Source organism: Sardina pilchardus, chromosome 4 (assembly GCF_963854185.1).
Source record: "Sardina pilchardus chromosome 4, fSarPil1.1, whole genome shotgun sequence".
Taxonomy (NCBI): Eukaryota; Metazoa; Chordata; class Actinopteri; order Clupeiformes; family Clupeidae; genus Sardina; species Sardina pilchardus.
Genome location: NC_084997.1, coordinates 24,632,040 through 24,657,966, shown reverse-complemented (window position 1 = coordinate 24,657,966; position 25,927 = coordinate 24,632,040). Strand labels below are relative to the sequence as shown.

Sequence of the window (25,927 nt, the reverse complement as noted above, 5' to 3'; positions counted from 1 at the left end):
GGAGGTCTGAAAAAAGTCAGATTTGCTCACTTATATTCTCCACTTCCTGCAAAAGGCTATATTGAGTAGACATACATCTTAGACACATACAGAAATGAATGAATCCTTGAATCCTTGCAGTTTGCATTGCCCTCATTTAGGAGAATTATGGGCTTGGTATCAAAAGGAATCTGGAGGTCATCAAGCAAAGTTGTAAGTTACCATGCAATCATATTACTTTAACTTGTGTAACTGTTCTGCTCTTTAGCTTTTAGCTTTGCCAATGCATTACAAAGTTTGACTGTATCAATTGCTAATAAGCTCTCGATCCATATTTCTATTTAGAGTAAATCAACCATGTACACAATGCCAAGAATGGCAAAAGAGGTTTGTTCACTAATTTGCCCTAATGTTTTTATGCATTTTATATGAGGTTTGTGTTTGTGGATGTGACAAATAAGACTTTACTTAACAGAATTACAAATCAAAATGAAGACCACAAAAAAGAAGTTAATACGCTAAGGTTTGTCTGTTATTTCAATTGTGCATGTATCAATCAACTTCATTGCACGTGAACTACGACACAATTGTGTAATTTTGCATAATATCTTCAGATAAGATATTAATTAATGTATGAGCTTGTTATTTGTCATGCAGTTAATGTAGTGAGATTAATGCATTTGTTTGATCTTCAGACTAAAGTTGAACGATTTAGAAGACTTTAAGAAAAGGTATGTTTTTTTCTTAGCTTTGGTCATTCATTACCCAATTCATTGGACTTTGTCATCAAGAGAACATCTATTGTTCTGTTGTGCTTTGCTATTGCCTATTACATAATGTAGGCCTACTTTATATGTCATTTTGATTTTTTTTTTTTTTTTTTTTTTGAAGAATGGGAACAACAGTATCAGCTGCAATGACCAGCAAGTCTCATCCCTCTGAAAACATCGATGACCCTTGTAGAAAAACCAAACTTTTGACGATGTACAATGATATTGAAACTCAAATCTGGGGAAAAGCAAAAGACCAGATAGGACATTTGAACCAAGATGATCACAAGAGAAAGGCTAAGACACTAATAAAGGTTGGATAGTTTACCTATTGAATATACACACATGATATGTATTTTTATTATAATATAACATAACACATATTAAATGTATTTGTGAACAGAAAACATTTCAAAAGGCAAAAGAAGAACTGGAAAAGTTGACCAAAACACAAACTCCTGACTGTCCACCTGAGGTATGTGTTGTTGCCCTTTTTTATTGTTGATATGTTTTATTGTTGTGTGTACAAGTTGTGATTGTACCCATTTTTGAATACACACCAAACTTTCGATTAAGTTCAGAGGGTTGAGTGCCTATCAGTTTTATGTTCATGATGCCCTCTAGTGGTTACATTGATAAGTGTAACCATGTAAGCATTTAGAGCCCAAGCACTGAGGTCCTGCTGCTGAAGCACCGGCTGCGCCATAGGTGCAAGACCCTATTGTTTTTGAACAGATTGTTATAGGGCCCGAATACCCAGGTGCGCCCGCTGAAGCAGTGGTTATGCCGTAGGTGCAAGCCCTATTGTTTTTGAACAGATTGTTATAGGGCCCGAATACCCAGGTGCGCCCGCTGAAGCAGTGGTTATGCCGTAGGTGCAAGCCCTATTGTTTTTGAACAGATTGTTTACCTCCGCCAAGGAGGTATATGTTTTCATCGGGGACCGGCGTTTGTTTGTTTGTTTGTCTGTCTGTTTGTTTGTCTGTCTGTTTTTTAGCAAGATAACTCAAAAAATGATGGATGGATTTTGATGAAATTTTCAGGGAAGGTCGGACATGACCCAAGGAAGAAACGATTAAATTTTGGGACTGATCCAGAGGCCTTTATGTATTTAGCTTAGTGGTGTAATGGCATGGTATGGCCACGTGGTGGCGATCTGAATAATTTAGGTTAAAATGTATGGCAACCTAGGAAGAACACTACAGGCAGAGGTCTGCGCTCTCTGAGTGCTTTTCTTGTTATTATTAGGGCCCAAGCATCGAGGTACAGCCACTGAAGCAGTGGCTGCACCATAGGTCCAAGGCCCTATTGTTTTTGTACAGATTACTATTATTAGGGCCCGAGCACTGAGGTATGGCCGCTGAAACAGTGGCTGCACCGTCCAGATTATTATTATTAGGGCCCGAGCACTGAGGTGCAGCCGTAGGTGCAAGCCGTATTGTTTTTGAACAGATTATTATTAGTAGGACCCGAGCACCGGCGTGCGGCCACTGAAGCAGCCGAAACAGCGGCTGCCCCATAGGTGCAAGGCCCTAATGTTTTTGCACAGATTATTAGGGGCAGAGCACCGAGGTGTGGCTGCTGAATCACCTTTTATTACAGTGCATGAGAATGCACTGTACTGTTATCGCTGAACTTTTTTATTATTAGTCTTCCGACCACTTTTTCAGCAAAAACTTCAGCTCTAACCATTTAACGTACAAACTTCGTTCAACCATGGCTACGTAGGTCTCTCAAACAACAGGTCTGGTATGTAACTTTGACGTTTGACAACTTTATACTTTTTAAGATATTTGCCATAAACATGCTAAAATGTCCCCATAGGGTCATTCCACGTCAAATCAACCAGAGCACACGCACTTGCGTCTCAAAAAAATCTAAAAAAATACCATGTGCACCTATGTTACCTAGGAGACACTCTGTAAAATGCTTTTGTGCTAAGATCAATACTTTTCAAGTAACAGACAGTTTTACAGGGGGAGGGTGGTGTCAAATTTGTTCTGCCTCTTTTTTTTGTCAAAGTTCACAAGCTCATTGCTCAAAAACTAGAATTTGTAGGAGGCTCAAATTTTGCAGGCTGGTGCATAAGTAGGAATAGTATGCAGTAAAATCACCACGAGTAGTCTGGATGATCCTGCATGGTCATAGCAGTCCCTTAAAGTTGATCAATTTTTTTGGGGAGTTCTTGGCTGGGCTCTGTTTAGGCCTTCAGAAGACACATTTTTACTCAACATAGGCTCTTGTTTTTTTTTTAAAGATTATTTTTTGGGCTTTTTATGCCTTTATTTGGACAGGACAGTAGAGAGAACGACAGGAAGTGAGTGGGAGAGAGAGTCGGGGTGGGATCTGGAAAGGACCACGGGGCGGGAATCGAACCCGGGTCGCCAGCCAGTTGCGCCACTGCTGGGGCGTTTTTTTTTCATATTGAGATAAGTAGAAACACTCTCCTAAAAAGCAATGAAGATAAAATAAATCCATCAGGGACTGAACAGCAAACCTCACAAGTTTGAAAAAATAATTTGGATCTCATATTCAGAGCACCCTAACACCTTGTGGGAATATACAAAGATATTTTTTATATATTTTTTCTATAATCTGCATTACCTCTTCTTTTTAAAAAACACCAATTTGACTTGTCTTATGCAAATCTTTCTTTTTCATTTCCCACCCTGATCAAGGGCAAAATGCACCATTGAGATCTATTGAGAGATATGTTATGTATAGAGTAACCACTAGGTGCCACTAAAATCACTGAATCACTGAAATTGCAGGGGTGGGGACAAGACATTGATCTCAATGGTGCATTTTGTCCATGTTAAGGGTGGAAAATGAAAAAGAAAGATTTGCATAAGACAAGTCAAATTGGTGTTTTAAAAAAGAAGAGGTAATGCAGATTGTAATGCCGCACTGTATTTGGAAGCTATGTCCCAGAGTGCCGGCAAACTAGATCATTTTTGACTATTTTTGTAGAGCCACAGCGTATTCTATGTTATCATTATGGACACATACTATGGCTCATTTGAAGGGTGAGACTCTGAGCTCTCAGTGGGTGAAAACCGTTTATTTCTATGTGTCTCCATTCCCGAGAAATCCCAAGCCAAACAGTGGCTGGTTTTCATCAAAATCCCTGTTTATCTTCTAGAAACGGAGATATAAGCCGCTTTAAGACAGACGTACATTTCCGCAATGTTCAAGGACTTTTTACGGAGGGGGCTTTTTTTTGGTATGCTGTCTGAATTCATATGTCCGTATCTACCACCGGAACCTTTCCTGCTGCTGACCTATGTTGCCGCCACAGCTGCTATGTGCACGCAATCGTGCAATCACGCAATCACATGCATACATTTGAACCTAAATTATTCAGATCGCCACCACGTGGCCATACCATGCCATTACACCACTAAGCTAAATACATAAATGCCTCTGGAATCCCGACAGAATTATGGATAAGTCCCAAAATTTAATCGTTTCTTCCTTGGGTCATGTCCGACCTTCCCTGAATGCAGGAAACTTGCACTTGTCAGTGATGATCAAAGATTCGAGAACAGAGCTCTGTTCTAGAATCTTTGGTGATGATCAAGGGAAGTGTTACCCTATGTGTATTTAAAGCGCCCTATGTCAATGAACAGTTCTATCTCTCTAACACACTGCAGGTAATGCAGCAAGGCTACCTCTTCCATAGCCTAGGCTAGCCTACTCGCGGGGTGGTTCTCATATTCTCTCCTCGATCTTCGATGCTCGGTCCCTGATCTACTAACTAACACTGGATAGACTATCCCATTGTTGAGACTGCCACCTTGTGACGAACCCACAAAATTACTAAATGCCCTTGTATTGACTTGACGTGCCTGATTCGCAGTGATGGGAATAACGGCGTTATTAATAACGGCGTTACTAACGGCGTTAGTTTTTTCAGTAACGAGTAATCTAATTGATTACTTTTCCCATCTTGATAACGCCGTTACCGTTACTGCCAAAAAATGCGGTGCGTTACTATTGGCTATATTCTTTTTTTTCTCTCCATCAGACCAACTAGATCTCAGAGCCGAGGGCGAGGCAGATTAATTTTACTGTTCTTCCTTGGGTAGTGAGCACGAGACAAGCGCATACATACTGACGATTGGCTGAGGTTGAGTAAAATGTCATGGTAAGCCAATCAGAGGTAGAGTTGGGCGGGTGTTCCTAAACTTGCATAGTAGCCTAGTTCGACACACAGCGCGGCGCATCAAAAGCGAGTTGGTCAAAGTGAAATCGGTATGGCAAACGCAAATAGGCTACTCCAAAAACAGCATTCGCTAAATGGAAGTAGTCTTTATTTTTTCTTCCATGAAATGAAAAGAAGGAATGTAATCATCAAATGCACATTATGCCCTAGTCAAAAGTGCCTTGCAAACATCAGTGTCGAGTAGCCTAATTCAAACTCACTCAAACATCTCTCAACATCGCATGCCTCCACAAAATTAGTGGCCAAGACTGCCGAAAGCGAAGGAGACGGCTACAAAACCAAAGCAACAGAAGCTTAACAATTAAGAATAAGCCACAAACTTTTATGCTGGTTGTGGTAGCGCATTAGCCTACTAACGAAATGCGGTCAAGGTGTGAGGTTATGGTGGAATAAACAACGGCATCGGACGCGATTCAGCCAATCATAATCAAGGACTGGAACCATCCGTTTTAGAGGCATAGCCTACTTTAATTCTGCCCAGTTCTGACCTTTTGAGGGGCAATAAATATCAAAAAAGTTCCAAAACATCTATTGTGTTATTTTTATCGATCCACTATACAAACATAATATCTACATACATGCCATTTGATTGGAGTCTCACTCCCTCAGCAACATTAGAAAGATGTGTGTAGCCTACATTGTTTCTCTTAATAATGTATTGTATCAAATGTCCATTTGCCCATTTCATTACAATATTGATATTTATTATTAACAATTGAACATACACCTGTATGTTAAGTTCCGTTAAAGAGGTGGGTTCGCATTTAAAAATTTACTTGAAAGTAACGCACCAGTTACTTTCTGAAGTAACTAGTTACTTTTATAATTTGTAACTGAGTAACTAATTTAGTTACTTTTTGAAAGTAGTAACTAGTAACTGTAACTAGTTACTTTTTAAAAGTAACTTTCCCAACACTGCTGATTCGACACAATTCATGCGGCAATATCAATCAAATGCTGCGTTGTTATTAGGGTTGGGACTTTAGATGAATTTTCATTTTCGACTAATTATAACGTTATTGAAAAATTAATCGATTATTTGCTAAATCATGACGTCTCATGGCATTCAGAGCCGCGTAAACATTTGCCCCCACCCATCACTCCCACATGTCCAACACGCACACAATTGATATTAACAATGATATTAAACAAAAAAACCTTTATCAAGAAATAAGTTGTTTACAACAAGTTGTAAACTTTATTTTACAGGGCATTATGCCATCCGACGTAGGTCCTATTTGAACATGTAGGCTAGCGATTGCAACGCTCACTGGTCATCTCCGGTGCTGGTTTCGTTTATGGTCGGATGAACATTTTGTTACCTTGCCGGTCGGCCCGTTATCTTATCACTTTGAACTTCACTTGCCGGCAGCTTGCGAGGTAATCGTTCAAACACGGGTTATCCTACTGGTATATTGGTGATGAAACAAATAAGAGGCTTGATGTCTCGGAATACCAGTTTAATAGGCTTCTTTTCGTTTAACATGGAGATGCTTCACAAAACAGTTCTCCCGCATTCATTAACATAACACACACTTCTCTAACTCTCGCACTTCACGTTCTAACCACAACACTTCTTGCTTACGTTTTACTAGGTACCCCGTTCCCATGAGCCCCTAAATAAAGAAGAGGTCCAGCACTTTTCCTCGCTCGCTTCATCTCTACTTGTTTTTGTCATGCGCGCAAAATACCGGAAAATGTTGCTGTTCTCATATTGCGTGAGACTAAAACGAATATTCATTAGGCATTTATTTTAGTCTAATAAATTCTTAACAAACATTATTCAATATTCGCTTATTCATTAACAACCCTTGTTATATAATGTCCAAATAAAATGTCCGGATTGTGAGATTTCATGAGTTTTCGATCGTCATCTACTTCAGTTCTCTTCATGATAGACTTTCAAAAATCACACATAAGGTGAGTTAGAGTGTCTAGTTTCGTAATTAAAAAAAAAAGAAAAAAGCGCAATATTGCGTTATTGGCACTCTACGCATAGGAGCTAAAAACGCAATATTACGTTGTTGGCACTCAATGAGTTACAGAAAAATATATTAAAAAATATTTGTATGGTCCCACAAGGTGTTAGGGTGCTCTGAATATGAGATCCAAAATTATTTTTTCAAACTTGTGAGGTCTGCTGTTCAGTCCATGATGAATTTTCTTTTCTCTTCATTGTTTTTTTCGGAGAGTGTTTCTACTGATCTCAAAAAGGGAAAAAAAATCAAGAGCCTATGTTGAGTAAAAATATGTCTTCTGTAAGCCTAAACAGAGCCAGACACACACACACACACACACACACACGCACGCACACACATGTAGCTCTATTGTAGAATCTTTGCTCCTTACGTTAGAATGTACTAAAATGAACAGATATCGAAGGGATACCTTCTTATTTGTGATTTCTGGAATAGCGGTAGGCTAGCCTACTGAAAACGTTTGGATATTCTGCTTTTTTATGCTGTTGGTTGAATAGATACACATGGAAAACACTTGATATTTAATTTATGTGCTACAATGCAGGCCTGTTAACTGTATGACAGCATTGGTTTATTTAAACTACATCACATCAATTTATGTTGTGAGTCATCATGCTCATTTTAATGAGTAAGAATGAAAACTATACTGTATTTAATGCACACAAAATTCCGCGAGGTCTCACGCTAGTTTCATCAGGCGAACTGCAGCAAGATCGTGTTCGGGACCAGCTAACTTTCGCTACTACCAGTGAGACTCTCAAGCTCATGTTGACGTGTGAAGCCAGCCGAAGTCAGCCGCATCCGATCTCGAATACACCTATTGGCTTTAGGGCCGTTGTTACAGATCTCGATGGGATCCATGTTAACTGGGGATAAACAATAAGCACGTCATCACGAGCAGGCGTTTTACCTTATTTACATGTAGATGTGACTCTGATTCGACAAATAGTACAATCATATGGTCAACTGTTGTTCTTTTTTAAAGTGCTATACAAATAAATTGACATTGACTTTGACATATAACTAGTGTTGTTTTTGGCGGCCTGTTTTGGTTTTAGTTTTAGTCTAGTCTTTGTGTCAAGCTGTCATTTTAGTTTTTATCAGTTTTAGTCACGTTCATACTCTTTTAGTCTAGTCAAGTTTTAGTCGACTAAAAGTATGAGCATTTTAGTCTTATTTTCGTCTAGTTTTAGTTGACGAAAACGAATGACTTTTAGTCTTGTTTTTGTCAATGAAAATTGGATTTTAGCATCTTTTTATTAATGCAATTCTATTTTAAGGGGTTGTTCCTCCATAGACTGGGTATGACTGTTTTTAGTGGCAGGCACTATAGCACCAGCGAACTCTGAAACTATAGGACTGGATGAAATGTGCAGATAACGGTCTCCACTGATAAATATCACACTGGCTAACCTGGAAATGAGGTCCTATGTCCAAAATTCTGAACTACCCCTTTAATAGGAAATGATACATTTTGGTTAATTTTCATGGATTAAAAAATTACAAATATTACAGGTTACATAGGCACTGAACATTGACAGTGGAATCAGGTATGTTACACAGAGTTTGGTCTCCCCCTGTCACCATGAAAGGACTATTTGGAATATTCTGTAGACCTGCTGTTCCTTTTCTGAGAACAATTTAACTTAAGATCGAGTTGTCCTTAGGTTATTGAATGCTGTAGCCTAAATGTGGATGCTATTTCACCATTAACTAGGTAGCCTAAGCGTGGTTACACACAATTGTCATCTTAATGCAGTGTTTTGTAGCCTATAAAACGCATTTCACGTTCATCACTCAGTTTTGTTAGGCTACAGGTCTATGCCTTGAGTGGTCGCTGCCCCTTTAAATGCGTGGGACTTTAAATTACGTTTTAACTCCATGCTGATTTTGTTGATGAACAGCACCGTCTTTGATTCAGTTTTTCTACCGTTTAAATAAACGACACACGCGCACTTGTGTGGTTGGTAAGGAATTGTTTTCAATAGTTTTCTTGCAATTCCCACACAACATTAGATAGCCTACTAAGTTTCCATTAAAAATGTGTCTATGATTAGAACTTCGTTGCTGATCGGTGGAATAATGTTATTGTAGCGCCAGCATCAGCTGGACAGAATCAAATCTGCAGTTGCCTGTTAACATTTTCATCTGAATTAGATCTAGGCCTATATGCGGAGGTGAGATAAGTAGCCTAGTGCAAAGTTGAACTGAGAGAGTTGCCAATCTAACGGACTGAACGTAGCCTATATTTCTTAGCTTATATTAGCGATAACGATAGGCTATACATCTACCGCTCCTTTGCTACATGATCAAATATGATCAGATGAGTGACAGAAGCACCGGATACCAACAGGCCCACGCGAGAAACGCTGGTCCTCTGGTATGATAATCAGACCATGCAACCTGATGCGCCCCTGAAGTGAGACGCAGGAAACAGAAATACTGCAAAATAATAACACGACTAAACGACACAAAATAATGTTATAATATTCATGTCCTTCTGGTCTTCGAAAATTAAGAGAGATGTTAGCATGGTTTTTATTTTGTAAACCACATTTAGTCTCGTTTTTATTCGTCAACGATATTGCCTTATACATTTAATTAGTCATCGTCACATGGCCAGCATTTACGTTGCGTCTCGTCTCGTTATAGTCACGTGAAAAAAGTTCGTTGACGACGATATTTAGTCATAATTTTCGTTGACGAAAGCAACACTACATATAACGAAGCCTAGGCCTACAATACAGAAGTCTACGCGAAAATATATGGTATTGACGTGTTAGTTTCGGGTTGTATTTAATCTTCTTAAACCCTGGCTAAACTGTTGGCTACATCGTTTAAATGTGGCCAATGCAGTAGCCTAACTTTGGCGATTTTAGGCCGTGTTCAGACTGCAGACGAATCTGATTCAAATCTGATTCCTTCTCATATCCGATTTTTAGGGCTGACTGTTCACACTGCCTTTAGCAAGTGTCCAAATCGGATATGGCTCTGTTCAGACTGGGTCACATCAGTAACAGATCTGACAGGTTGCTGTAGCAACGAAAACAAACATGTTTGCCATTAGGAGTGTGATGTATGTACCATTGGGTATGTGGATCCAGTCCACTAGTTGGCGCTGCGCCGCCACTGTCATTGTGACAATATGAATGTACTGCGTTACAAGAAGTACTTTAGTAAACGAGTGACTGAACTGAAGACATGTCTCGGTGTTATCTCTAACATAAAGTTACGGTATCTAAAGTGAACCCATAGACATAACATCATTGGCGACGAGGACAACTTTAGATTGCCTGTTAGTTTAAAAGTTTCCGCCACGGTATTGACTGTGAGTGGAGAAGACGAAGACGTTTTTGGCGCAATAAGTATGGCTAATGGAGGCTAGTGAGCCCAACTAAAAAGAAGAAAAATAAAAGGAGAACGAAGAGATGGCTGGATACGGATACATTGGACATATCTCTGCTTTCGACGAGTCAGTGGAACAGTGGTCGACCTACGTGGAAAGGTTTGAGCATTTTGTAACCGCAAACGAGATTGAGGGAGACAAAAAGTTAGCTGTTCTGCTCAGTGTAATGGGTGCGTCTACCTATGGACTATTGCGTAGCCTCGTAGCTCCTGACAAGCCAGGGCAAAAGACATACGATGATATTGTTGGTGTTTTGCAGTTACATTTTTCCCCAAAACCGATTGTCATTGCCGAAAGGTTTCGCTTTCATAAACGCAATCAGCAAGAGGGAGAATCAGTGACGCAATACATCGCGGTAATTAAAAAGTTAGCAGAATACTGTGACTTTGGCACGCATTTGCTGGATGCACTGCGAGACAGGCTCGTATGTGGACTCAACACGGAGGCGATACAGAAAAGATTGCTAACCGAGTCTGCATTGACTTTCCAAAAGGCTGTGGAAGTAGCCGTAGCAATGGAGACGGTAGCAAGAGAAACACACCAGCTAAGTAATGCATTAAAAGTAAATGCTCTGTCACTTAATAGTCAGCAACGTTACAAATGTGTACGCTGTGGAAAAACAAATCATAAAGAGACTGAATGCTATTACAAGGAACAAACATGCCACAACTGTGGTAAGAAAGGCCACATTTCAAGAGTGTGCCGAAACAAAGAGCATGCAAATAGCGAAAAGACAGGAAAACAGAAAGTGTTTATTAAAAAGAAGAGCAAAGTGCACCACATGGATGCAAAAGAAATATCCAGTAGTGAGGGTAGCACGACAGATACAGAGCTAACGCTAAACATGGTGGCTCAGAAGGGAAATTTGTCACACATGTGTGTTAAGCCAAAGATTGAAGGGAAAACAATGCAAATGGAATTAGACACAGGCGCTGCAGTTTCGTTAATATCCAAAGAATTATATGACATGCAGTTGTGCCACATACCTTTACGGCAAACAAATATAATATTGAAGACATACACTGGCGAGCTGATTTCACCAGAGGGGGTCATCAAAGTCACAGTGAAAATGAACAAGCAGAAGGCTAAGCTACCACTGTACGTGGTCAAAGGGGCTTCACCCCCACTCTTTGGTCGGGAATGGCTGCGCAAAATACAGATTGACTGGCGGGAGATTAAGACGGTTCGGGAGGAGACACTAGAAGTAGTGCTACAGAGGCATAATGAAGTCTTTAAAAAGGAGCTGGGCACACTGAAAGGTATCAAAGTCTCCATAGCTCTGAAACCGCAACATCAACCACGGTTTTGCCAGGCAAGAGTCGTTCCCTATGCTCTTAGACCAAAAGTTGAAGCTGAGATTGACCGACTGAGCGAACAGGGCATCATATCGCCTGTCAAGTTCAGCGACTGGGCAACACCCATTGTCCCGGTTGTGAAGAAAAATGGAGATGTTAGGATTTGCGGTGATTTTAAAGTGACAATCAACCCCGCTCTGCAGGTAGAGAAATATCCAATTCCACGAATTGAAGATTTATTCGCATCACTGTCAGGGGGACAGCATTTCAGTAAGCTGGACTTGTCTCATGCGTATCTGCAAATGCCTGTTGAAGAAAAATCTCGCAAATATCTCACCATAACAACGTCAAAGGGACTGTTCTGTTACAACAGACTTGCTTTTGGAATCACGTCAGCCCCCGCCATTTTTCAACGGGCCATGGACCAGGTCCTCCAGGGTCTTCCGAACGTCCACTGCTATTTGGACGACATTTTGGTGACTGGCCAAGACCGCCTGCAGCACCTGAAGAACTTGGACGCTGTCCTGGGACGCCTTGAAGAATTCGGCTTGCGTGTACAAAAAGACAAATGTGAATTTTTCAAGGATTCACTGGAATATTTGGGCCATGTTATCGATGCCCATGGCCTGCACAAGTCACCGGAGAAAGTTAGGGCGATTGTGGAAGCTCCTGCACCAACAAATGTGAGTCAGCTTCGATCATTTTTAGGGCTTATTAATTACTACAGCAGGTTCATTCCTAACCTGTCATCCATCCTTAGCCCACTCAATGCACTCTTGTGCAAAGGCAAACAGTGGCAATGGACATCACAATGCGAAATGGCATTTCAGGAGGCCAAAGAACAGTTGTTGTCGCAAAGTGTGCTAACTCATTACAACCCAGAACTTCCCATCCGGCTGGCATGTGACGCTTCACCTTATGGGGTAGGTGGTGTGATATCACACATCCTTCCAGATGGGCAAGAGAGGCCCATAGCCTTTGCATCAAGAACTTTGAACAAAGCGGAACAGAATTATGCACAGATTGAGCGTGAAGCTCTTGGCATTATATTTGGTGTTCGAAAATTCCATCACTATTTATATGGTAGGAAGTTTACGCTCCTCACAGACCATCGCCCTCTGACCACAATTCTGAGTCCCAGCAAAGCTATACCATCTATGGCAGCCGCCAGAATGCAGCGGTGGGCTCTCCTGCTGGCTGCTCATGATTATGTCATCCAATACAGAGAAGCAGCACGTCACGGCAATGCTGATGGGCTGTCCCGCCTGCCACTTGCCACATCAGCTAAGGAGAGAATCAACACTGTGGACAGTTTTCACATTAAACACCTGGAAACCTTACCTGTGAGCTGCAAAGAGATCTGCAAGGAAACCAGGACCGATCCGGTTCTCGCTCAGGTACTGGAAATGGTCTCTACAGGTCGCTTCCCGAGAGTCCAGCATGTGGACAGCACACTGGCACCATTCATCAGCAGGAAGGATGAACTAACTGTTCAGCAACAGTGCCTCATGTGGGGTATCCGTGTAGTCATCCCTCCTAAACTGAGACCCAGAGTACTGTCCGAGCTACACACTGGACACCCTGGTGTTGTTAAAATGAAAGCTGTCGCCCGAAGTTACATGTGGTGGCCAGGAATTGACGCCCAGATCGAACAAGTGTCGAAGACCTGCCAATCCTGTCAACTCACACAGACAGCACCTGGACCATCACCTCTCCATCCTTGGGCATGGCCGGGAGCTCCATGGCAGAGGATCCATGTCGATTTTGCCGGTCCTTTCCAAGGCCATATGTTCATGGTGGTCGTGGATGCCCATTCCAAGTGGCCTGAAGTGCACCTGATGAGTTCCACCACGGCTTCCAAGACCATACAGGTACTGAGAAGGCTATTCAGTCGTTACGGCCTTCCTGAGGTCTTAGTGAGCGATAATGGTCCCCAGTTCACTTCAAGCGAATTCGACACATTCATGAAGAGCAACGGAGTTAAGCACATTCGCTCTGCACCATTCCACCCAGCCACAAATGGCCTTGCGGAACGTTTTGTGCAAACATTCAAGCATTCACTGAAGCGCTCCTCAGGAACAGTCTCAATCCAACACCGACTGGATGCATTCTTGCTAATGTATCGCAACACTCCGCACTCCACCACAAAGGAATCGCCATCCATGCTTTTCATGCATCGCAAGCTGCGATCTCGACTCGACCTGCTGAAGCCTAGCGTTGCAGCTGAAGTGGAGAAAGCACAAGAGGAGCAGTGTGCTCGTAGACAGACGCATGCTAAAGCCAGATCATTCAAAGTGGGTGACACAGTCCTAGTTCGTGATTATGGGAGAGGAGAGAAGTGGACACCGGGCGTAGTTTCAGCCGAAACTGGTCCTGTGTCATACAAAGTCAACGTCGGATCATCGGAACACTGGAGAAGACATGCTGACCAGATCCTGACTCGACATGCAGAGCTGGACGTTCCAGAGTCTTCAGAGTCTTCTCATGCTCCAGCAGATCTGCCTGTGTTGGAGAACACAGTTCCTGAACCAGCTGTTCCGGCTCCTGATCCAGTGAGTGTGCCGTCATCCCCGGTAACATCAGAGGTAGTCAACGCACCACATCAAGAGACTGGTAAGCGATACCCATCCCGTGTTATTACGAAACCAGTTCGTTTTAGCCCTTAAGGAATTCAATACAGTTGGACAGTTGTTGGACACATGTCTGGATAAGAGACTGTTACATTTGTGTTCATTTAGACTAGAGAGTCATGTCTCAAGAATAAGGGCATAATAACCCCTTGACTGACTCGGGGTTTGGGACAGTCTACTCCCTGCCTCAAGGTTAGGTGATGTGACTTCACATGTTTATGTTTACGTGTATATGTGTTTACGTTCATGTTCATGTAAGCACAACATTTAGTGGGGAGGAGATGTGATGTATGTACCATTGGGTATGTGGATCCAGTCCACTAGTTGGCGCTGCGCCGCCACTGTCATTGTGACAATATGAATGTACTGCGTTACAAGAAGTACTTTAGTAAACGAGTGACTGAACTGAAGACATGTCTCGGTGTTATCTCTAACATAAAGTTACGGTATCTAAAGTGAACCCATAGACATAACAAGGAGGAAATACTTGCCAATTTGGTGTGATTAAAACCCCTTATACTGATGGCCCTATTTCAGATTTTGTCCCGAAATTGCACAGCGTCTACTCTAATAGCTCCTGTGTCCTCATACTTTGACCTATCATCAAATGATTGGTATCCCCTGAAAGCTGAGACCTTGTAGAATTTTTTGAAATGGCCAGAATGACTCTGTGATGTACTGTCAAAGTGCTGCAGTGGCTGGAATACTGTTTTTCCTATCAGGCGTATATGTAACTCCTGGAAATTACCACATTTCAGCTGTGCAACTCCTTCATGCTGCCATTGAAACACATCAGAGGTCCACTCCCATGTCTTGTGAAGATGAATGTCTAAGGAAATGTTTGTACAATGAAGTATGACCCCTTTAGAGCCATTTTTATGTGGGAATGCAAATGCATTTTGCTCAGTGTCTTTTTGGAGACTCCAAAAGTGACCTTTGCTTACCCAAAACGCATACTGCAAATAAAGTCTTATAACAGAAGAACCCCTTGGTCAAGAAGCATAATCTTGGTCTCAAATGAAAGCTAACACCCAGGAGGTTGTTTGTACATCTGGCAAAGCCAGAGAGGACTGTATTACAGAGGTGTTACTTCACACAAAACTCTACTTTTGCCAAAACGCCTCAGGAATTCTAATAGTAAAAGGACAGAGAATGTGTTGTAGGGCAATTTTTTTTATTTGTAAAAGTGATTCTGCAGCAGTGCAAACATATGTTCAAGGCAAATCTGAAAAGAAATGTGAACAAAATATTAGTGGGTAAACTATTTACATTTGGCACAATAGAACATGTACAGTAATAAAGAGCAGATAATGTAAAAGAGACCTGGCACAAACATGATAACAAAGAATAGAATGTGAAAAGTGCAGGTGGAGGCTGATGCACAGTGGTGGGTGAGCCAGCTTCTGATAGCTGGAGCACAAGATTTTCTCTGAAAGACTTTTGGGTGAGGGGTTTGTCACCCTTGGCTTTTGCCATTGCATCCCCTCCCCCATGGCACCTAGGTCCCTATCACCCCCCCATCCCCCGTGTACCTCTCTCACACACACACACACACACACACACACACACAGACACACACACACACACACACACACACACACACACACAATCCCTTCCCCTATGGCAATGCACTCAATCAATGCGATTGTACAGTACTATAGGTAACACATGTTGTACAATATAGTATCATATACAGTATAATATAGTATAACATAGTGTTTACTCACCATTCGAAGTCACTTATTCCTTCTAAGAAGTCGGCGAAGCCTTAGCCCCTTTCACATTCAGAAACGATACATTAGCGTTTAAGAAATAGCGGGTTCAGGGGATTTCGCAATGTGAAAGGTAGACGTGTTTTGGTCCCGGGGTTGTTTGAAGCCGGGTTCAGAGGCGAGTTATGGGAGGCGTTGCCTAGCAGCACGTCACACGCAATTTGGTAGTGAACAATTACGTTAAGCATGCCTTGGACCTCGGAGATAAACTGATAAACACAACTGTCATGCTAGTGCTACGTGGTTTAGCTTCCAAATGATGGCGGGCCACTTGTTATGTTATTTGAATGCCAAATGAGGTCCTTTTGTCTGTCGAAGTCATATTTTAGTGTGCCGAGTGAGTCCTGAACAACTTCTGCTCTGACAGTTAGCTCGTTGGCTAGTTAGCTAGCATTAGGTAAACATTCTAAAAAGACGTAACTTCTGGCAGCAGACAGTTTTGGTAACCTAGCAACAATAAACACTTGACCGAAGTGCTGAGAAAAGGAGGTTCAGGGAACTCTCCGCGTAAAAAACGCGATTGTTGGACACAGCCATACATTAGATATATGGACACAGCAAAGTTGTCTTGTCTCTTGTGTGTTTCCTGTATTTTAACCTCCTGCCTTGCCAAATACGTCATCAGTCACACACCCCTAATAGCGGGGTTGACCTCTGTTCCTTTCATATTCAACTCGCCTCGGCTCTGATACTACCCCCCGAGACGGGTTCGATTGCCGAGGCGGGTTGACTCCCCACCCCGTGTCGTCAATGTGAAAGGAACAGCCTTAACGTTAAATTTGGCTGATTTAGCGTTAAATTCGGTGAATGTGAAAGGGGCTCTTGAGAGTCTTCAGTCTAGACTTTCTTCACTTTCTTCAATTTCACTACTTTCTTCACTTTCTTCTCTTTCTTCACTTCTCCTGCTGGTACTTTCCTCTGATTTCGTTTTTCTATGCTTTTTCGACATGTTTTCATCGCTTGTCAAAAGCTGCTGCTGCTATTTTGTTTTGATCACTCGTCGAAAGTGCTGTTGCTATTTTACGCACGGCTCGTTCTACAGAGTTAGCCTTGTGCGCGATGAATGTGGACTCGATTTCCCAGCTTTCCCTTCACCGGAAAGGGCTGTTGCATATATCATTCGAAGCGTCTACTCATTGGCTACAAGAATATCCCGGAACCATCCTGGTAGCTTGTCATACGCCAGAGCAGTTGTCAATCAAAGCTAACTTGACCGTAAAACACCTTGCTTGCCGACCACGCTTCTAACACGTGTTTCTCGACAACGGTACGTCACACAAACTTGTCACCGGTATCTACGTACTCAGGAGAGCTTGCTGAATACGGCAAGTGACGTAAACCCCGGCAAAACAAAGGCTAAGCATGCGAACTACGCGGTTTTCTCTCGGAGAAAAGTTATAGTTCGTTTTTTTTACAAACTAAATTATATTGTTTGGGTGGAATGGTTCATCTTTTGAACATAATGTCGACAAAACACAGTAGATATTCGGATTCTCTGGCTTCTTACGGACATTATGAGACCAAGCATGTTGGGGTAGCGTGAAGTTCAGGATGTACACACAGTGCTGTAAGGTGAGGAGACACAGGCTGGGGGAGGCGGTGGTGGGGTAGCCTGGTCCTGACCATCCCATAATACTACCATTTCATTTCGTATTATGGTCTGGAATTTCTTTGCTCTGAAGCGCTTGCAGGAAGCGGGAAGTAACGCCCAGTTCTGGTTTGAATTGATTGGACAGCTCTCACCCAATCGGCGATAGTTCTAGCAAGCTGAGAACAACATAGCGCAGGCGTTTAAACATAAAACAATACAACTAGGTGAGTGTTCATTGAATGCATGCATGCGTGTGTGCATTTGCGCGACAGAAACCGAAACTAATCGGTGGCAAGCTCCGCTTCAAACTGTTGGAAGGCTATTTAATTATTTAACGGCATTTAATAGAACAACGTGCATTCTTGCAACTTCCATAGAAACAGAGCATAGACTGTATAATGCACTATTTAGCATTGAGTATTGTTAAGTCACGTTTAATATAACATGGTCAAAAGACATAGCCGTAACATTGGCCCACAACTCGAAATAGGTGGGCGGTGACGCGCGTAAAGCACGTAAAGTCACGCCACGGACAGTCAAATCCGATCTGAGTGTTTGGAGCTGTTCAGACTGAGACGCATCTGTCCATATCAGATACGAATGCGATATGAAACTACCTCCTGGATGTGGTTTGCAAAAATCGGATTTCATGTGACCTGTCACTGTTCAGACTTCAAAAGTGACATCCGATTCAAATCTGAATGGGCTAAAAATCGGATTTTGGCTGGCAGTCTGAACACAGCCTTAGACCCATAGCCGACAGCGAGGCAATTTCTTCGGCACTTGATTTCATCTTTGGAAGAGTTGGACTCTCCCTTATTACAAACCATCAAAATAATGCAATGCAGCGTTGTTGCGTTTGCGGGAAACATGTATCGCTGTGAAAGGCTTATCCCAAATTAACATGGCAACGTTGCCTATGACTAAAGTGTCTATGTAGCCTTTCTAATATTGCATTTGATTGGTAGCATGTTGGTAGCGCGCCAGTTTACCCATCCCGTAGGCCTACATCAAATGATCAAATGGGAAGCTAGGCAGGGTTTTTGTGTTGAATTGAATTGGTCAAATTCATCTCGAATTCCTAAAATTGTATACATACAGTAGGTGTTGGATTCAATTGGCAGGCTTCACGTGAGATCCTCACGAGACCTCACGTGTGAATCATGCTTATTTTATTGATTTTTCCCTAGTGAAGCTGCAATGACCCAAACAACCACCAGGTGGCACTTGGGAGCAGGGTTAGGAATGTCGGTGTTACGGATCTCGATGGGATCATCAGATAGATAGATAGATACTTTATTGAAAATTCAAGGATAAACCATAGATAAACAACTAGCACGTCATCACGAGCAGGCAGTTTATCTAATTTAGCCTACTGCAGATGTGACTCTGATTCGACAAATAGTCAATCATAAAACCACAAGCCTACTTCTGCGCGATACAGAAGTCTGTGGAACATAATATTATATGGTATTGACGTGTCCATAATACAATTTACAAAAACGAACCTTATTTCTGCGATCAGTTGAAGACCAGTTATTGCTCCACAGCCCTAAGTTCGTGTTGATTTGGGAGAGTGCAGCCTGCGCAGCTCTTACTGATTTGGGGAAAGATAGCTCCCTTCGGTATACCACGGAAACGAAAGCACAGTGGTTCAGCTGTTTCGCGTCAGGACATAGCGTGGACGGCCAAGGTTCGCACCTCACCCTTCCTTGTCACTTATGGGTCATTCCACCTCAATTCAACAAATGCCTTCTGCTTGACCATCTCAGATTTCCTTCAAAATTTTACCACCTGAAGAGTAACCATTTAAACTGACTTAGCCAAAATATTAGATTGGTATACCTAATACATCCAGAGAAAAACGTGTTTGAACATGGTACCCCCCTTCTGATTTTTGGCACATTGGCGCCCTCATCTAAATCTGCAGCAACGTTCAGATGTCATTATCTCAAAAAGTGTTCAAGCTAAAGACTTCAAATTTTCTGGGAATAATGATTGCTACCTATAGATTCCACATATTCATTCGTAGGCCGTATGTATTGATACTGACTGTGTTTCAATCTTGTGAAATCAGAAGAAAAATGGCAGAATTTTTTTCAACCCCCACATTGGGTGCTCCATTACACAATTTGTAATCAAAATGTTTGACAAATGGTTATGTCTCTCCACAGAAGTGTTTAAGCTGTCTTTGAAAAAGTAATTAAGAGGTGTCTATATTGCTTTTTTGTTGGAAGTATTGTAACACAAAACTGAAAAAGAATCCATTTGGATGATATTGTATCTCCCCATTACAGAGGTATGACACGCTATACCAATGAATTGAACACATCTCCAGAAAGAGTATGAAATGGGCTTTCAGACTGTGAAATTTCAAGATGGTATTATGGCTGCAGTTATTAAAAAACATTTTTTTAAATATTGGTCTATTACAACAATTAGCGTTGCTTTTTTGTGCTATTATTTAATTATTTCATAATCTTTGTCTTATTCCTAAGTATCAGATGTTTTTGTCTCATACTGTTAAACATTTATATTTTCATTTACTTGCTGAGTGATGAACTAATAAAATATTTCCTGTATTTCCGAAATAAATTGCTGCTGTCACTATTTAATGCCACTAGATGTCACTATTGATGGATATCAGCAATGTGTTGTTATAGTAGACCAATATTTCAAAAATAACATTTCAATAACCATAGCCATAATACCATCTTGAAATTTCACAGTCTGAAAGCCCATTCCATACTCTTTCTGGAGATGTGTTCAATTCATTGGTATAGCTTGTCATACCTCTGCAATGGGGAGATACAATATTATCCAAATTGATTGTTTTTCAGTTTTGTGTTACAATACTTCCAACAAAAAAGCAATATAGACACCTCTTCATTACTTTTTCAAAGACAGCTTAAACATTTCTGTAGAGAGACATAACCATTTGCCAAACATTTTGTTTACAAATTGTGTAATGGGGCACCCAATGTGGGGGTGTGAAAGAAATCTGCAATTTTTCTTCTGATTTCACAAGATTGAAACACAGTCAGTGTCAACACATACGACTTACGAATGAATATGTGGAATCTATAGGTAGCAATCATTATTCATAGAAAATTTTAAGTCTTTAGCTTGAACACTTTATGAGATAATGACATCTGAACTTTGCTGCAGATTTAGATGAGGGCGCCAATGTGCCAAAAATCAGAAGGGGGGTACCATGTTCAAAAATGTTTTTCTCTGGATGTATTAGGTATACCGATCTAATATTTTGGCTAAGTTAGTTTAAATGGTTACTCTTTAGATGGTAAAAGTTTGAAGCAAATCTGAGATGGTCACGCAGAAATTTTCTCTAAAATCTGTTGAATTGAGGTGGAATGACCCTTATGAGTAAAAGGAGGCATGCCACACATAACAATGGATTAGACCCTAAATATATTTAATTAGCCTACTTTACATCGAGTGGCCAGGAACATGACATCAGTTTAAATAATAGCTCCACGGCATTAAGGTTATTTCCACGTTTCACTGTAGTCAGAAACAAAAGCATGTTGATTGCATACGGGGTTAGAACCTGCAATGAATCGAACATGAGTCTCCCGCTTTAGCCACTGCACTAAGAAATAGTGTGCATGAAAAGAGGGTTTACATTCCATAATACAAGCTCACCAAAACTCAAACCAACACGCAAATTAACGTAAGGTAACACAAGTAGCAAGAATGAGCCCAACAGGGGAGTCGGTCTTCCAACTTATATTAGCCTGCAGTAAAGCGCAATCATTTCGAGTCACAAGAAAAACATCAACTTAGTGATTTTTGGTTGGGCGCTTGTGAATTTTGGTTAGGCACTCCTGACACTGACGACATCACCAACCGCAACTCCCAAGGTAGTCTACGCCACAGGTGTGACAGCCCAGTTCTTGTTTGCAATTGAGAGTTTGAACTACTTTTTCTAGAAACACCAAATCCAGGGAACTTTCAAGGTTGCGATGCATGTTAGCATACGAGGCTTTCTAGAAACACAGCCCAGAACAGTGAATGCTGAATGCTTAGACAGTGCTGTGCAGAGAATTAGACAAATAGGCTACATAAATTGGCTTTAGTATTCCTCATTGGCGTTTTCTCTCCATGTTTGATGATGATAAACAACGCTACCTTTCTCTTACATTGCACTACACCGTGCAGGAGCGCTTCAAGTGAGACGCGAACCTCGAATCATGTCAAAGTATGCAACGCTACCCATTTAGCTACTCAATTGCAGACAGGAAAAGGTGCAGTTTCTTTGCTAGATGCTTTGAATGAATCCGTATGAAAGCACGTAGCCTACATTAGCAAAGAGCAGAAACAATTTAATTTAATTTAGGCCTACAATGAGACGTTACATTTAGTTTACATGCAGTGGTGGTTTTGATTGTCGGTGGCGTTATTGTATCCCGGCTTAGTTGCAATGCAATTATTCCCTCGCATGACAGCTGTAACCGCACGTAGGCCTACATTTCACTACATCGCGACGTGAAATGCCACTACAAGTGGTTTGTAAATATGTCTTAGTGAGTTAGGAGTCTTCTCAAATTATTTTAAGCTGTCCTAGGCTATGCCTCGTGAATAGGAGTCCTAAAACGGTAAAGTGCTACTGCGGACTGTACTGCTACCTTGTGGCGGTAAGTTGTAATACAGTTGTAATACATTTCACGCAGGGCATGGATCATGCAAAGCGTGAGAGAAACGGCCATCACATTTCGACACCTACCGTAGCTTCTTATGTATTTATCATCAGTTAGTTTCATCAGAGTTGAAGAGAAATACGTGCGAGAGAGTTGTAGTGAGCGATTGCGATTTACTGATTTAGCAGTGAGTGTTTTTCGAGTGGACACCTCCTGCTGCCCCTTGTACTAGCCTGTACAAAAAAACGGAGTTGCGCCCCTGCTAATAGCCTATACGCCGTCATTTTCTAAGTAGCATACAAAAGCCAAAGCCATCGATATCTCAAAGTTGCGACACTACCATTGACTCCCGTGTACAAACAATGGCGGCACATCCGGGAACTATTCCATTGAGAATGAATGAATATCTAATAAGACTTTTCTACATGACTTATAGTCGTGTGCATAATAATGCATTTTCATTGAGTAGTATATGTATGTGGAAATGCAGTTTATAGTCATTTTCATCGAGCATTTACCGTAAATATTAATGCGATCGCTGCTGTCAATCCCGTAGTAAACCAGGGACCGAGGGAACTACTGAGTCTACCCACTAACCACGTGACCGCTCTAATCTGGCTTTAACATGGAAGTCAACGGCTGTCACAACTTTGAGATATCGATGGCTTTGACAAAAGCATACAAAATATGGGTTACTGTCCATCTTGTCCATCTGTTTTCATCGTCGCCTTCAAACTGCAACTAGGATATACTTAATACATATTGTTATATCTACTGTGATTTCGTGTGTTTCATGTCTATAGTCTGTATTGGCCAAAAAGTTAAGATCCAAAAAAAAAGGTCCGCACACTTGCTCTCACTTAATTTACTTTATTAAAGACAGGTAACGTTTCGAGCCGCGTGGCTCTTCTTCAAAGAGACAAACCAAATGGAGATGGTCTTCTGTCTCTTTTAAGTCTGAAGAAGAGCCGCGCGGCTCGAAATGTTACCTGTCTTTAATAAAGTAAATTAAAGCCCAATTAAAACAAAATGCTCTGACAATACTAACTAACCACTTGCAACTCTTGAGTTAATCATGAATTACAGTATGAGAGTTAACATAGGAGTATTACTTTACAAATGATGATCAAAGCATTTAATAGTTTGTATTTGGTTCATAATAGGGAAATGATTGTTTCATTATTTGTAAGGTATAAACAATGTATTTACAAACATGTTTTATTTACTATGAACAAACCATTTATAACTTTGTGAACAAACGCTTTACTGATGATAAATTATGCATGAACAATAAATTACTAATGGTGAACAAACCATTAACTCATTGAGTGCCAACAACGTAATATTGCGTTTTTAGCTCCCATGCGTAGAGTGCCAACAACGCAATATTGCGTTTTTCGCTTTTTTTAAAATTACGAAACTAGACACTCTAACTCACCTTATGTGTGATTTTTGGAAGCCTATCATGAAGAGAACTGAAGTAGATGACAATTAAAAACTCATGAAATCCTACAATCCGGAAATGTACGTCTGTCTTAAGTGGCTTATCTCCGTTTCTAGAGGAACAACGGGGATTTTGATGAAAACAAGCCACTGTTTAGCTTGCGATTTCTCAGGAATGGAGACACGTAGAGATAAACGGTTTTCACCCACTGAGAGCTCAGAGTCTTACCTTTCAAATGAGCCATAGTATATGTCCATAACTATAACATAGAATACGCTGTGGCTCTACAAAAATAGTCAACAACGATCTAGCTTGCCGGCACTCTGGGACATAGCTTCCAAAAACAATGCGGCATTAAATGAGTTAACTAAAAGGTAATATGCTGCCAAATGCTTAAGAAATTATTAATTAATGATTAATATAAAGTGTTACCGAATTTGACTATATGACAGCTGTGTCCTAATCAGTTTCTTTTAAGTGGACTTGCTGAGGAATTGGCTGTGTAGTACAGGGTTCTCACACCCATATAACGGAGAGTGGCGTAGTCACTATTTAAACTATTATGGTTCAGTCCACATTAAGTAAGGTAACAAAGTATTTGTACTTGTGTCTGCCAATGATGCCACCACAAAAAGAAGTATTAATCTATGCTCTCCTGGGTGTGTCAGATAATCTTTTCGGTTTCAGATGGTCAAATGACAGTGTTTCTTTTACTATTGTCCTGGCCATTGGTATCTGTCCAAATAGCACAAAGGAGTGTGCTAAAATATTGATGGGGACAATTTTGTCCTATCAAAATGATGATGGGGACTAGTCACCATGGTCCCCATCTAAACCTACGCCCATGCTATCATCAAACGTATTAGGCTTCCATTTCTCTCTGTCCCTCTCTAATGCTAGGATGATACCTAGCAACTGTTATAGCAACAAACACTTTGCATGCACTGGTATTTTCTTCAGGAAATGCATATGTGGTTTTATTTTATTTTTTTCTGTAAAAAAAAATGTAATGCTATTTTCAAGCATTTCCTAAAGCAAGTTTTGAGTTGTAGGCCTAGACAACCAAACTACTATACTCATATTTGCAACTTGGTGTAAAACAGTGGGCAAACTCGGCCAAGCCATAGAGATTACATACAGCATACATTTTCAAAACATCATCTTTGAAGTTGAATTTTAATGCTACTGTTGACCATGCACAGATAAAGGCATACATGGAGTCATCCATCCATAGCCTACAGTTGGTATACTACTGGAATTACAAGATTTACATGGACACAGGCCATGTGAATTTCCCTGCGGAGGTAACATTTTCTCACAATTATGAGTTATTCTTGAGTAGTCACTATTATTACAACTGGATGTAGTTAATGTGTCATGTCTGGTTATAACACACTTAAATAATTCATATCTACATAATCCTGACAATCGTATATGAGCTAATGTGTCAACTAATATATTATTTACAGATGGAAGCAATTCACAACAGCAAACTCTTCAGAGAGCTCTACATCCATTGCTTCTTCATAAGCAGACTGTTGGCTCTTCACAATCCTCCCATTGAAGTTGACCTGGAACACACCACCAACGAAAAGCCATTTCCAATTTTAGTGGATAATCCCTCTAAATTCTGTACACCACTGCCTCAGCACCATCCATCTACCACCACAAATGCGCCAACAGATCAATCACAACACATGTGTCATCCAAATTAAGGCATTTGGAAAGCATAACATCTAAAATATGAGATGTATACGGAGCTATAACTATATTTACACCAAAAGAGTAACCACAAAAATAAATGAGACCAACCCACCCCTCTCTGAAAGTTAATTGACCCATATTGACATCATTAATGTGGTGTTAAAATTAGCGAAATTTTGAAAATCTAACAATTCAGATTTTTGAAAAAGCATGCAAGCACTCTATTACATATCAACCAGATGCCCATGTTGCATGAGCTATTACTCATTTTGTTAAATTCAATACTTTGGTTCTGAGAGCAGAATGAGTCACAGGTTTTCAGCAGGAAACTACACTATATTGCCAAAAGTTTTTGCTTACCTGCCTTGACTCACATATTAACTTCAGTCACATCCCATTCTTAAAGGGATATTCTGCCATTTTTGGAATGAAGCTCATTTTCCACCTCCCCTCGAGCAAAACAATTGATATTGA

General features: G+C 40.9%; 2 protein-coding genes across 2 annotated transcripts; both read left to right on the top strand.

Moving 5' to 3' along the window:
• The first annotated feature begins 51 nt into the window (after positions 1–51).
• On the top strand, positions 52–25,818 carry LOC134077837 (uncharacterized). Its single transcript, XM_062533475.1, has 8 exons — positions 52–192; positions 325–366; positions 455–502; positions 675–710; positions 871–1,063; positions 1,153–1,224; positions 24,952–25,053; positions 25,219–25,818. The coding sequence occupies exons 1-8, from the start codon at positions 95–97 to the stop codon at positions 25,462–25,464; spliced, it is 837 nt and encodes a 278-aa protein (XP_062389459.1). The 5' UTR covers positions 52–94; the 3' UTR covers positions 25,465–25,818.
• Positions 11,429–14,880, top strand: LOC134077907 (uncharacterized protein K02A2.6-like). Its single transcript, XM_062533547.1, has 3 exons — positions 11,429–12,363; positions 12,796–14,267; positions 14,822–14,880. The coding sequence occupies exons 1-3, from the start codon at positions 11,429–11,431 to the stop codon at positions 14,878–14,880; spliced, it is 2,466 nt and encodes an 821-aa protein (XP_062389531.1).
• Positions 25,819–25,927: the final 109 nt, after the last annotated feature.

What these genes read in the sequence shown, in the direction of transcription:
- LOC134077907 (XM_062533547.1), top strand. Translation starts at nt 11,429, where the DNA reads ATGAACAAGCAGAAGGCTAAGCTACCACTGTACGTGGTCAAAGGGGCT. An exon ending in CAGCTTCGATCATTTTTAGG is followed by an intron (nt 12,364 to 12,795) that starts GCTTATTAATTA and finishes TCTGAGTCCCAG; the next exon opens with CAAAGCTATACCATCTATGG. An exon ending in CGCACCACATCAAGAGACTG is followed by an intron (nt 14,268 to 14,821) that starts GTAAGCGATACC and finishes GCCCTATTTCAG; the next exon opens with ATTTTGTCCCGAAATTGCAC.
- LOC134077837 (XM_062533475.1), top strand. Translation starts at nt 95, where the DNA reads ATGAATGAATCCTTGAATCCTTGCAGTTTGCATTGCCCTCATTTAGGA. An exon ending in TGCCAAGAATGGCAAAAGAG is followed by an intron (nt 367 to 454) that starts GTTTGTTCACTA and finishes TTTACTTAACAG; the next exon opens with AATTACAAATCAAAATGAAG. An exon ending in TTAGAAGACTTTAAGAAAAG is followed by an intron (nt 711 to 870) that starts GTATGTTTTTTT and finishes TTTTTTTTGAAG; the next exon opens with AATGGGAACAACAGTATCAG.